General features: G+C 45.6%; 1 protein-coding gene and 1 long non-coding RNA gene across 3 annotated transcripts in view; one reads left to right on the plus strand and one right to left on the minus strand.

Annotated features, from left to right (window-relative positions):
• Positions 1-1,590: 1,590 nt before the first annotated feature.
• On the minus strand, positions 1,591-4,922 carry LOC311518680. The gene is made up of 2 exons (XR_014711066.1): positions 4,369-4,922; positions 1,591-3,252 (listed from the first exon to the last, which is right to left on the minus strand). It is a non-coding gene; the product is annotated as an uncharacterized lncRNA (long non-coding RNA).
• A 1,174-nt stretch (positions 4,923-6,096) lies between these two features.
• HSF2 (heat shock transcription factor 2) overlaps positions 6,097-13,027 on the plus strand; it is a 38,839-nt gene continuing 31,908 nt past the window's right edge. Inside the window, exon 1 of one of the 2 annotated variants that reach the window (XM_084622835.1) lies at positions 6,097-6,303. In XM_084622835.1, coding sequence (XP_084478961.1) covers positions 6,112-6,303 — 192 coding nt within the window. In that variant the 5' untranslated portion in view covers positions 6,097-6,111. The remainder of the gene's footprint in view (positions 6,304-13,027) is intronic. The other variant, XM_084622836.1, reaches the window with a different exon arrangement.

Consider the following 13,027-nt stretch of genomic DNA (forward strand, 5'->3'; position numbering starts at 1 on the left):
TTCTCTCTCCTCTATGCTGTGTGATGATGATTCCTACTGAAGTAGTTACTACAGAATTAGAGTCAACTGAATAAATGTGTTTTGTTCCTACTTCACCAGAAAAAAAATAAAGCCTGGTTTGGGTCTTGATTGTCCTCTAAACTGTCTATTTAAACGAAGTGGTGTGAAAAGGCAAGATATGAAAATAAAGAAAATATTCAGTGTTATAACCCCCGGCAGTGCACTGAATTATTCAGTTCCATTGTCCACAAGGCCAGGAGTCTGAGACTCGGGATAGTTTTTTTGTGTATACAATACCAAAGTATTTGACAACAGTAAAGTAGTAGAAGTCTAACTTAGCATATACTGTCTATGACATACAATTTCTTAGACAGTTGTTTGAATGTATTTTTGTGAAGGAGGGTGAGAAAGAGGCTTTAGATTCCACCAAACTAAGTCACACAAAAAAAGGATGAGGATATCAAAATGATATTCTAAATAGTTCATTTTGATGATTATACAGGGAGTCTGTTATGCTAGTTATCCAAGAATGGCATATCTGTATCCATGGGTGCAGAAGCAAGTTCACATAAATACTTTGCTTTGTCATTTATTGGACCAACTTCTGTTTGTCAGAGAGACAACCACTGGTCCAATAAATGACATTACCTCATCCACTTGGTCTCTTTATCAGTCCCCATCTACCCTCCTGACTGCAAAAATGTTACTGTACTTTTTAAAACAAACAGCAACCATTGCTAATTTATCCAAAGGAAAACTAAGGCATGGAGATGGTCCAGCAACCCTGACGCTACAGCACTTATGTGTCTTAGCTAAAAGAATGTGTGGACATCTGAGCCCCTAGTGCCAGTGAAATTAGGATAAAAGAAGGGGGATTAAAATATGCTATCTGCATCTAAAGTTGTAAGTGAAATAGTGTAGCCAACATTAAGAACCAACCCAGTAACACGCTGACTGCAAGGTATAAGGTAGGGGTGGGCAACAATTTTTGCAGAGGGACCACTCCACAAATTTTGGTAAGTCATCACGGGCCGCATATTTTTATTATATTAATGGAAGTGGTGTAGTTTTCTGGGAGGGAGTTTGAGTGCAGGAGGGAGCTCCAGGCTGGTGCAGAGTGTTAGGGTGCAGGAGACAATGAGAGGTGTGGGCTCTAGGAGGGAGTTTGGTGCAGGAGGGGGCTCCGACTTGGGACAGTGGGGCTGGGGACAGGAGGTGGTGTGAGGTGCAGGCTCTGGCCAGGAGGTGCTTACCACACCGTTCCTGGAAGATGATGAGACTGGCTGCTGGCACGTCTCTGTGCACCCCTTGGTGGGAAGAGGCAGCAGGTCTCCGTGTGCTGCCTGCACTCACAAGCTCTGCCCCCGCAGCTCCCATTAGTTGGTTTCCGGCCAATGGGAGTTGTGAGGATGGTGCTGGGGGTGGGAGCTGTGCACGGAGCTGCTTCCCCCCCTCAGGGGTACACCAGTGTTTTCCGCAGGAATTGAAATGGGGGGGCGTTGAATTTACCGGGGGTCAGGGCCAATGAGGGGTGAGACCATGAGGGTGAAGGTGGGCTGTATGGCACCATACTAAAAAAAACTGAAAAAATGTTTCATGACCATTTTATTAGGATATTTTAAAATCATCACACAAAATTTAAAAAAAGTTGGCTACTCAAGCCTTCTATGAAGCACTATATCTACATTCTTCTTGGTTTCTTGTTATAATTTTGCACAACTCTATTAATCAACTTCTTGAATGCAATGCGTTCATCTTTGGTGGCTTCTTGTTTCGCCGGTACTTCCATTCCTTCAATTGATATGCTCATCAGTTCATTCACATGATCAGGCAGAAGGCGACTTCTTTCAGAACACAAAATTCTATTCAATGATAAAAAAAGAACGCTCAACTGTAGCTGTTGTGACTGGGAGTAGCAAGAGATTAATTCCTACTTCTTTCAGCCCACGAAACATAGCATAAAGATCGGGTTGAGCCACTAGTGACGATAAAAAAAGAAGTCGAAGTCAAATCTTCATTCATTCATCGTATGATATTCCACTCTGTGTTCAAATTCTCTATTCTGTCCTGAGCACATGGCAGCCCCATTGCTGGTAGTGCCTCACTCCACTCATCTGTTGGTATTTTATAGGACAGGGATCTGTAAAAGCTACATATAGGTTGAGTAGAATCTAGAAGTTGCTATTGTAGATTTTTAAGAATCAAGTCTGTGTACTTTTTCAGTTGTCTCAACAAACACTTCTTGTCCTCTTCACTTAAGGATTCAATATAAATGCCTTCATTTGTCAACTTCTGCACTGAAGTCATTTGCTCCTCCCAGTACTTTTTCAATGGATAGCTCTCTGATTGATCCAAATGTAGCTTCTATTGCTGGACAAAGATCTACTACTGTTGTAGCAGATTCCTGGATGCCATTGTTTAATGACCCAAGTGGTTTCAACAGCAGACTTACAAGAGAGAGAATGGCAATAGTTTTGTCTGAACATAGTAGCAAAAGTAATCCACGAACCTAACTACTTAGATCTATCCCATCTTGGTAGATACTTTCCAAAGCCAGTAATAAAGGCTGGAGTAATTTTAAGACAACAGCCAAGGATCACTCATGAGAAAGCCAGAGGGTTTTCCCAGGTTGGACTAATTTGAACTTCAGTCCGTCTTCTACATTTTCCAAGATATTCAGTCTTTTTGGACTCTTGTTGAAAAAAAGAATATAATGAAGACATTAAATGTATAGCGCTTAAAAATGTCTTTTGAAGAGTCTGCAGCTCGTACTAGTGCTAGTTGGAGTAGATGGCCTCTGCAGTGTGTATAGGAGAGATTAGGGTTACACTTTTCTCTGAACAAAGCTTGTGCTCCACCCGGTCTTCCAGAGAAGTTTGCAGCTCAATCAAATGCACAAGCAGCCATCTGTTTGGGGTCCAATTGACAAGCATTTAACTCTTCTAAGATGTGGGTTGTCACAGATGAAGATGATCTGTCTTCTATAACTTGAACATCTAGAAATGCACCTACTGGCCTACCACTGACATCAAGATAACGTACACAATGACTTAATACTTGATGACTATTTGCATTGGTGCATTCATCAGCCATGTATGCAAATTTTTTGAATGAGGTGAGAGAGTTCTTCACTTTTTCAACTGTTGAGTCTTTCACTGTTGCACCACATGCATCTAGCCAGTTGTTAGGGGGCTTATTCCTTCACCCACTTACTTCCCTGGTCCTTCTCGCATGAACGGAGAGCAACAATACCTGAAGTCCAAAGGTGCAAACAATTAGACGTTTATTGGGGTGAACGTCCAGCAAGCATGATTCCAGTTTCCTTCCTTAGTATCCTCCTTCCCAGCTCTGACACCACAGAGCCTTACACCTGTGTCCTTGTTCCCATTCCTGCCCTTAGCCAAACATGATTCCAATTTCCTTACCCACATTCCCTGTTCCCATTTCCCCCCCACACACTCACCCCCTCACTTCCTGATTGACTGCAGACTATACAGTAAAACTTGAGTTCTGCTTTGCTATACCTTAACCAATCATTTTCCTGAAATTTAACTAACCAATCCTAACATATTGTAACATGATTATGTAACCAATTATATCCCACCACTTTAATTAGTTTACACCCAGCAAAATTAATTATACAGCAGACAGGAACAATCACAGAACCAGACAGAGATTATACAGACAAACAATAGCAAAGTGGGAACTATAATGACAAAACAATACAGAAGTGAGGATTTCACATCCCAGCTATTGATAAGTGAGTTCTTGCCAGACAGGATGCTATCAAACTAAGTTTCCTTTTACATCTTCTAGGCACTTCCCTTTCTCTGGAGGCAATAGGCACTATCAGGACAGGACTGTATTCCTAATAGCACCTTCTTTCAATGTGACTAGTTTGGAATGTGAGGATCTGACCATTTGCTTCCCAGCTTATGGCTGCCTCTGCTGCTTAGCCAAAGGCCTGAGCCTAAGCACAGGTCCTCAAACTGTCACAGTAAGAGAAGGCCCTTACACCAGCAGACAGTGATTTTGATTCTTTCTTTCTTTCTTTTGTACCTCTATAACTAGCCAAGTGATAATAATACACCTAAATTCTTAGAGTATAGGCCTTTACAGACAGACCTGAATATCTATATCCTAACACCAGTCAGCAGTGTTTCTTGCAGAAATGAGAGCATTTGCTCATCTTGTTCGGAACCAGTGTTCAACTTCAGGATGAACAAGTGACAATGCACTTAACATTGTCCTCCAGTTTGTAGTGTGTGGTATCTCTTGCTTAAATAGAAAGTAAGATGCCACAGCCATGTTTGTTTGCATGAACTGTGTTGTGTCTCTGGCATTCTTAACCGCCTCATTAACACTCACCAGTGTTGTCCTTGGTCAGTGGAGACTCAGAGTTCAGAGGTGCTTTCACATGAGTTCACCTCCCATGTGGGGGGCAAGAAGGCACCTTTCTCGTTCCTCCAGCTGCTCACTGTTATTCGTTGTGCCACCGTTCACTCCAATGCTCTGTTGCCAATAGCCCTGCGCCATCACCTTCTGCTGCCACCTGCCACTGTGACCTCTGCGAGTTGTTCTCTTGAGGTTCCACCCAGCTCTCAGTGATTTCAGCTGAGCTCTCAGTGGGGGAACCTCGCTCCTAGTGCGGACTGTGCCTTCTCTTCCACAGAAACACCCTCCCACAGCAGGTCTAAGCACTTAGACCTCATCATCAATTTCAGCTGCAGTGGTCACTTAGCAAAACAAAAGACTATCTATGGAGGCTAATCAGCTCTGTCTTTAAACAGTGCAGGGGGCAGATCAAATAGTACTTGTGACTCCGGCAGACCATCAAGCAAAATACCTGTCCCCACCCTCTCTCGATGCCCTCAATCAGCACAGGCTAAGTACAGTTCTACTGCCCTCTACTCATACAATAAGAACAACATTTCATTACCCCGCCCCCACATTCAAGTGATTTGTAACCCAACCCCTGCCAAAATCTATCACTTGGGCAACATAGCTCTGTTTGCTATATACCTAGGTAGATTAGATGTAAATGTAAATACAGTCTGATCCTGAAGCCTTTGCCCCCAGCTCATCACTAGCTGTCTGGGAGAGCTCATTTAGACTTTGCTTACAAATCATAATTTGAAATTATTAGGATGGCCAACATCACCAAAATGAAAGCACTAACATTGTAATAAAAAACAACAGCTGTATAAGGAAGTTAGTCTATCTTCATAGATCTCAAATCTACTATACTTTTTCAGATACACATATTTTATCATACTCTTTATATGCTTTTAAAATGTATATAAATGTTTCAATTTCAATTCAAATTTCCAAACAATCCCTAAATTGGCAACACTGTATGTAACTAGATCACAAAACTGGAGGGTGGGGTGTCGGGGAAATTCATGGCGGAGGTTTAAGGAAGTCCCTGGGGCACAGATCAACATGCCTGCAGCAGCCACCCACTTCCGGGAGTGGCGCTGGGACCACAGCATGCAGGCAGCCTTCCTGACCAAGCTGCTCCATTGGAGGAGTCACAGCGGGCTGGCCAGAAATGTTAGATGGCCACATTCAGCCCGTGGGCTATATTTTGCCCACCCCTGATATAAGGCACAATTAGGGCTGCATCATCTCCCAGAAAAACTCTCTCCAGTGCTAATGTATTGCCCCTTCAGATAGGCAGTTTCTTGAATGGGACGAGGATGACAGCTTCCTTCCCAAACTGCCCCAGCCCTACTCCTCACCCCCGCGCCTTCGTCCCACCATGCCGCCCACTCCTGTTTTCCTGAGCTCTAGGCTACACCCCCGCCTTGCCTCTCACGTGCATAGCACTCACGTTCCCCCGCCTCGGGCAGAGAGTCACTTCCCGATTGGCTAGGGCGACTCCCTATATACATAGAATCTCAGAGTGAGGTTCCGCCCTCCCGCTGAGCGTGGCAGAGATTCCCTGCGCCGTTCCGCGTTCCCTCCAATAGGAACGCTGGACTGACGCTGTTGTTGCACGTGAGGATGCTGCACGTGGGCCCGTTATGTAAAGGGCGTGTGGCGGAGTAGGGGAGCACCACACGCGCGCGCAGGCGCGTGAAGCCCGCGTTCTGTAGGAGGTAGGTGCGCATGCGCGCACGCGGCCCGGCCACTCCAGCCTCGCTCCATCCTGGTCCTACCACAACGACAATGAAGCAGCAGCAGCAGCAGCCGGCGGCGGCGGCGGCGGCGGCCGCGAGCGCGGGTGTCCCGGCCTTCCTGAGCAAACTGTGGGCGCTGCTGGGGGAGGCGCCCAGTAACCAGCTCATCACCTGGAGCCAGGTAGGGGCCCCGGAGACTGGGAGCCGCCCTCCCCCACCGGGCAAGAGACGCGTCTCGCCCCGCCCCCGCACACACGGGAAGATGAGGGCGGACTGAGCTGGGGAGACGGGCCCCGCTCGGCGTGGCCGCGCCTCCCTCCCCACAGCCTCAGGCAAGAGGGGCCCGACGCCCCCTTTCCTCCCCCAGGGCTAGTGTGTCCCGCACTGGGGGTGGCAGAGCCGCCGCCGCCTTCCCTCCCCCCCCCCCCACCGCGGGGTAGCTGGACTCAGCCCCCGCCCCGAGCACAGAGGGGCCCGCAGCGCCCTGCCCGCTGTCGCGCGGGGGGAGCAAACCCGGAACCTCCCTCAAGCCAGGTCCGTTCCTTCCCCGTCTGGACCCAGAAACTCCTCGTGCGTGTCCGCTCCCCCCTCCCCGGTCCCGGGCTGCCGCCGCTCGGCGGGGGACGGGCGGGGATTTCTCGGTTCTGGGCACCGGCCTGGCCTGGTTCAGGGAGCAGATTTACGCCGCGCGTGCGTTGGAGAGTCCCGCTCCGCAGCGGGTTCAGTCTCCTGCCCCGACCCCACAGGATAAAGTGTTGGGGGGGGGGGTGTGGCTGTCGCGGAACAGGCTGCCTACCCCAGATCAGCAGGTTCCAGGTTTCGGGGTAGCCTACAAAACGAGGGGGCGGCAAGGGGATGGGGGTGGGAAGCTCTGAGCTTGTAAAGGAGATTGTGTGGCCTGGTTCTGGGGTGGATAGGTGGTGGTGAGGCACAGCTGGAGTCTGAAGGTGATTTGGTTTCTTAAAATGTTTTAATGAGAGGGTTTCCATGTTTCTGCCTTTTTCTCTCTGAGTATCCCTACTCTGTAGTAGTTTTAATTTTATTATATATGACGCATATTCACATTTTTCCTTCCAGTTTTGAGGGTAGGAGGAGAGGCTGCTTAAACAAACTTATTGGATATCTACTCTATTGGAAAATATGCACCAACCTTATAAAGTGTTTTTCTCCTTAGTTTGATGAGGGTGTAGAAATTAGTTGTCCTATCTCTTCCACATGTAAAACATAACAGTGCCATCTCTAGTAAATTCAAAAATGGTCTTTGGTGTGTGAGCGATAGAAATAGTTTCGGATAAGTGCACATGAGTGTTGATGCTTGTTGGCAATGACGGGGGGAACTAAAAGGATGTGTAATTTAAAAAAAAAAATCACAGGAGGTTGGCACTCCCCTTTAGTTAAAGCAGCAGTTCTCAGACTATGGGTTGGGACCCCATTTTAATGGGGTCACCAGGGCTGGTGTTAGACTTGCTGAAGCCAAAGCCCGAGCCCCACTGCCCTGGCTTCAGCCCGGGGTGGCCGGGCTCAGGCTTTGGCTTTGGTTCCCTCACCTGGGGTGGTGGGGCTCAGGCTTTGGTTCTCAACCCCCCTCCCACAGGGTCACGTAGTAATTTTTGTTGTCAGATGGGGGTCACAGTGCCGTTAAGTCTGAGAACCCCTGAGTTAAAGGAGTACTTACACTACACTAGTAAGTTCTTTTATTCTCAAGTTCTTTTGCATTTTGCCAGTCCTACCACTGTGACTCATTGGACCAGCTCTTCAAACATTATCATATGGATTTTTTTAGGAGATGGTTTGTTTTCAGTAGGAACAACTTGGGACAGGTAAACTTATAGCATGAACAAACTAGTGATGATAGGGAAAGCAAGAAATGCTGTTTAAAAGTACTCGCTGCAGGTTAGCAACAGCTCAAGAAGGAGATCTTGAAGTCATCATGGATAGTTCTCTAAAGACATCTCAATGTGCTGCAGCAGTCGAAAAAGCTAACAATGCTAGGAACCGCTAGGAGAGGAATAGGACAGAAAATATCATAATGCCACTATATAAATCCGTGTTACTTCCACACCTTGAATATTGTGAGTACTGGTTGCTTAACCTCAAAAAAGCATATTAGAATTGGAAAAGGTACAGAGAAAGGCAACAAAAATGTGTAGGGGTATGAAACAGCTTCCCTGTGAGGAGAAATTAAAATGACTGGGACTGTTCAGCTTAGAAAAGAGATGACTAAGGGAGGATATGATAGAGGTCTATAAAATCATGAGTGGCATTGAGAAAATGAATGGGCAAGTGTTAATTACCTCTTCACATAATACAAGAACCAAGGGTCACCTATTAAAATTAATAGGCAGCAAGCTTAAAACTAATACAAGGAAGTGCTGCTTTACACAATACACAGTCAGCTGGTGGATGGAACTCATTGCCAGGGGATGCTGTGAAGGCCAAAAGTATAACTGGGTTCAAAAAAGTATTAAGTTCACGGAGGATAGGTCCATCAATGGCTGGTGTCCATGAAGGCGCGGGCACTGGCCACTATCGGAAGACAGGATACTACCGGGCTAGAACAATCATTGGTCTGACCCAGTATAGCCATTCTTATTTTCTTATGCTCTAACGTAACTATGACAAGCATTTCTCCTCTGCTAGAGGAATGGGGTGACATCTGTATTGTGCTTCACTAAATTTCTTTCTACTGTGGATCATAAAGTTAAATAATGTTTTGCATTTACATAGCATTTTCAATCTATAGCATTCAAAGCACTTTACAAAGATAGGTAAATATGTCCATTTTAAAGAGGGGGTAACAGTCACAGAGGTTAAGATAAAAGAAAAGGAGAACCTTTGGCACCTCAGAGACTAACAAATTTTCTAACATGGGTTTGTTTTGTTGTCTCATTTAAGTGAGTTGAAGCACTGTGAAGATTAGAGCCTCGTTGACTTGTCCATGGTCATCTTTACTAGTTTGTGATGCAACTGGGGGCAAGCTCGCTGTATTTAAAATTTAAATGTTTCTGTTCTGTAATATTTCTGTTAACAGGTGTTAAACCAACTGCTAAGAAAATATTTTAATGTAGGTCATGTCTACACTACAAACTTAAGTCTTAAGTTATATCGGCATACAACCACTGCAGTTAGTATGTGGCTTGTGTGCATGTGTACTTTGCTCCTTGTGTTGACAGTGCATGCATTCACCAGAGTGCTTGTATCAACGCAGAGTGCGGTGCACCAGGGGTAGGTATCCCATTGTGCAATTAGCCATCATCCAGCGCGCATCTTTTGGAAAGCTTTGGCAATGCATGATGGGGCCAAAACGAGTTGTGCAGGGGTGACTGGGAGCATGGGGCTAACTTCCTAGTTTTCAACTGTCTCCATTGCATAATGTTGTGTGCCATAATTTTTTGTGCCTTTTTTCAAAATCCCACAAATCCATGTGGCCCTCCTCCCACCCCCCATCCACGATCTCTGACAGAATCATGGAGCCTGCACAGCTCTGCACTGTTGTCATGAGCGTTGCAAGCACAGGGCACGCAATCCTGGGGTCTTTTGCAGAGCCACAAGAAAAACCAGATCAGTGAGGAACATGATGATTCCCTTGGAGGACAGATTGCTGTGGGACATAGCGAGAACCAGTTCAAGATTGTTGGTGGCATTTACTTAGCACCTTCAGGTGGTGGAGCACCGTTTCGGGCCCTGAGAAACACTCACTGACTGGTGGGATCATGTGGTAAAGCAGGTTTGGGATGACTATCCGTGGCTGCAGAACTTCTGGTTTCTTAGGGCCACATTCCTGGAGCTGTATGCCAAGCTTGCCCCAATGCTTCAGCAGTGGGACACCAAAATGGGAGCTGATATCACACTATAGACACGTGCAATGCCAGATTGTTACCAGTCAATTAGAAATCAGTTTGGTGTCAGGAAATCCACTGTGGGGGCTGTTGTGATGCAAGTCTGCAGGGCATTTAATCACCTCCTGCTAAGCAGGACTGTAACTGCCAATGTGAAGGATATAGTGGATGGATTTGTAGCAGTGGGGTTCCTGAACTGCAGTGGAGTGATAGATGGCATGCATATCCCTATTTTGTCACCAGACCACCTTGCCACAGAGTACTTCAACAGAAAGGGCTACTTTTCTATGGTTATGCAACCATTGATGGATCACAGGGTACCTCTTCGCCAACAGTGTGGGCTGCTCAGGGAAGGTGCCTGACGCTTACATCTTTAAGAACACAGGACTGTTACAAAAAGCTACAAGCATAGGCTTCGTTTCCTGACCGGCGGATTACCATTGGGAATGTTGAAATATCAATAGTGATCCTGGGGGACCCAGCTTCCCTATACCCCCCTGGCTCATGAAGTTGACAGCATCAGGGAATGATTCAACTATCAGCTCAGCAGGTATAGAATGACAGTTGAATGTGCATTTGATCATTTGAAAGTTCACTGGTATTGTTTCCTTAAAGATTGGACCTCAATGAGAAAAATATCCAAATGGTTATTGCTGCCTGCTATCTTCTGCGTAATGCATGTGAAGCAAGGGGCGGAGCGGGGAGTTTCTGCCAAGGTGGAGCTACTATCTGCTGAATTTGAACAGTCAGATACAAGGTCTATTAGAAGAACTCAGTGTGGAGCTATGTGGCTCAGGGAGGCTTTGAAAGACCGTTTTAAGAGTGAGCAAGAGTAGTGTGGGGTGTTGTACGCTCTACCTGGCGTATCCGGTCACAAAAGAGTAGGGAGTGCTGTGGTGGTTACTGTAAAGGAATATAACATTGACAGTACACCTGTTAAGTTTGTTTGGGAATGATCCTTGGAGTTGTGTGACATTGTGCATATGTTTTGAACTAACAAAGATGAATTATTTCCAAACAATAAATATTATTCTGTAACGATCAGTGCAAAAAAACCCTGTGCAACTTTAAAATAAATACAGTATGTTAATTTCTGTTCTCTTAATTGATTAAGTTATGATGGGGAAAGAATTTTCATGTCGGTTTCAGCTATACGAACATCAACCATGGCTTTCACAAGTCTGTGTAGGTCAAACTGAGGTTGTCTGTAATGTCCCCCAGAGTGGAGTAGCAGGGATACTGCAGGCACATGGAATGATGCAGGGTGGAGAGGGCAGTGTCGGGAGGTTCTGATATTGAGTTCTCCGTGGGCTGCAGAGAAAGGCAAGCTCAGGATTGTTGAATCTGTAGGTCCACCAGAGTCGGCAGCATGTGTGCTTATTGCCTAAGAAGCCCCATTATGTCCTGGTGCATCTCCCTCTCCTTTTCCTGCTTGGACTCTTGGGCCTTTCTCCTCTCCACTCTTTCCTTCTCCAGGCTGTCTACAGTGCATAGGACCCTGTGCTCGTGGTCCCATGCAGCATTAGCTTGAAGGATCTCCTGGAACATGTTATCCCAAGTAGTGTTTTGTTTTTTTTTCCTTCCCTCCTCCTTGTTTGGCTCAGGTGTTCTGTGGGCGTGGAGGGGCAAACCCCGAAGGCCACAGTGGCAGCAGCTAAAGATAAAACACACAAAGGTACCATTGTTCATGCATTCACTATAATAAGCAAGATTTCAGAATCTTAAGTTACTCCGTTTGCTGTCTGCAAGCAATCCCAAGCAGAAGTGAGAATGGTTTAAAATAGTAGTCACTGCCCCAGCTCTGGTGAGTATGGCCCACTGGGGGAAAAGGAAACGAGGGATTTGCTCGGTTGCATGATTCTAGTCGTATAGGGCAATGACACTAAATGCTGTCACTGTTTTCCACAGGCAGTGGTGATTTTTAGCTGATATGTTACTCCCTTGGGTCACAAAGGCTGCCGGCTTCCTGAAGCTGCTCAGGCCCATATGCTGCTAGCCTGTGTACTGCAATGGTGTCTGCTGAAGTTATTGCTGAGTGGCATGGGAAAGTGTCCTACCACAAAGAAAAAAAATAAGGCAACCCTCCCTAGAAACTTTCAACAGAAGATTGCAGAATGCCTCCATGAAAGCTTTGAGATATCTCAGAATTCCAGGGACATGGTTGTGTACATAAGAATGGCCATAGTGGGTCACACCATAGGTCCATCTAGCCTGGTATCCTGTCTTCAAACAGTGGCTAATGCCAAGTGCTTCAGAGGAAATGAACAGAACAGGTAATCATCAGGTGATCAACCCCATTGCCCATTCCCAGCTTCTGGCAAACAGAAGCTAGGTACACCATCTTTTCCCATCTTGGCTAATAGCCATTGATGAATAGCCTCCATTAATTTATCTAATTCTTTTTTGAACCCTATTAGTGTCTTGGCCTTCACAACATGCTCTGGCAAAGAGTTCCACAGGTTGACTGTGCGCATTGTGTGAATAAATATTTCATTTTGTTTTAAACCTGCTGCCTATTAAATTCATTTGGTGACTCCTAGTTCTTGTGTTATGAGAAGGAGTAAATAGCACTTCCTTATTTACTTTCTCCACCCCAGTCATGATTTTATAGACCTCTATCATATTCTCCTCTCCCACCCCCCCGTCATCTTGTTTCTAAGCTGAAAAGTCCCAATCTTATTAGTGTCTTCGCCTATGGAAGCCGTTCTATATTCCTAATCTTTTTTTTTTTGGTCCTTTTCTGAACCTTTTCCAATTCCAAATACCTTTTTTTCGAAGATGGAGCGACCACATCTGCAGGCAGTATTCAAGATGTGGGTGTACCATAGATTTATATATAGGCAATATATTTTCTCTTATCTATATCCTTTTCTTAATGATTCCAAATATTGTGAGTTTTTTGACTGCCGCTTCGCTTTGAGTAGATGTTTTTAGAGAACTAGCCTCAATTACGCCAAGATCTTTCTTGACTGGTAACAGCTAATTTAGACCCCATCTTTTTATATGTAAAGTTGGGATTATGTTTTCCAATGTATATTACTTTGCATTTATCAACATTGAATTTTA

Source organism: Lepidochelys olivacea (genome assembly GCF_965140295.1).
Source record: "Lepidochelys olivacea isolate rLepOli2 genome assembly, chromosome: 3".
Taxonomy (NCBI): Eukaryota; Metazoa; Chordata; order Testudines; family Cheloniidae; genus Lepidochelys; species Lepidochelys olivacea.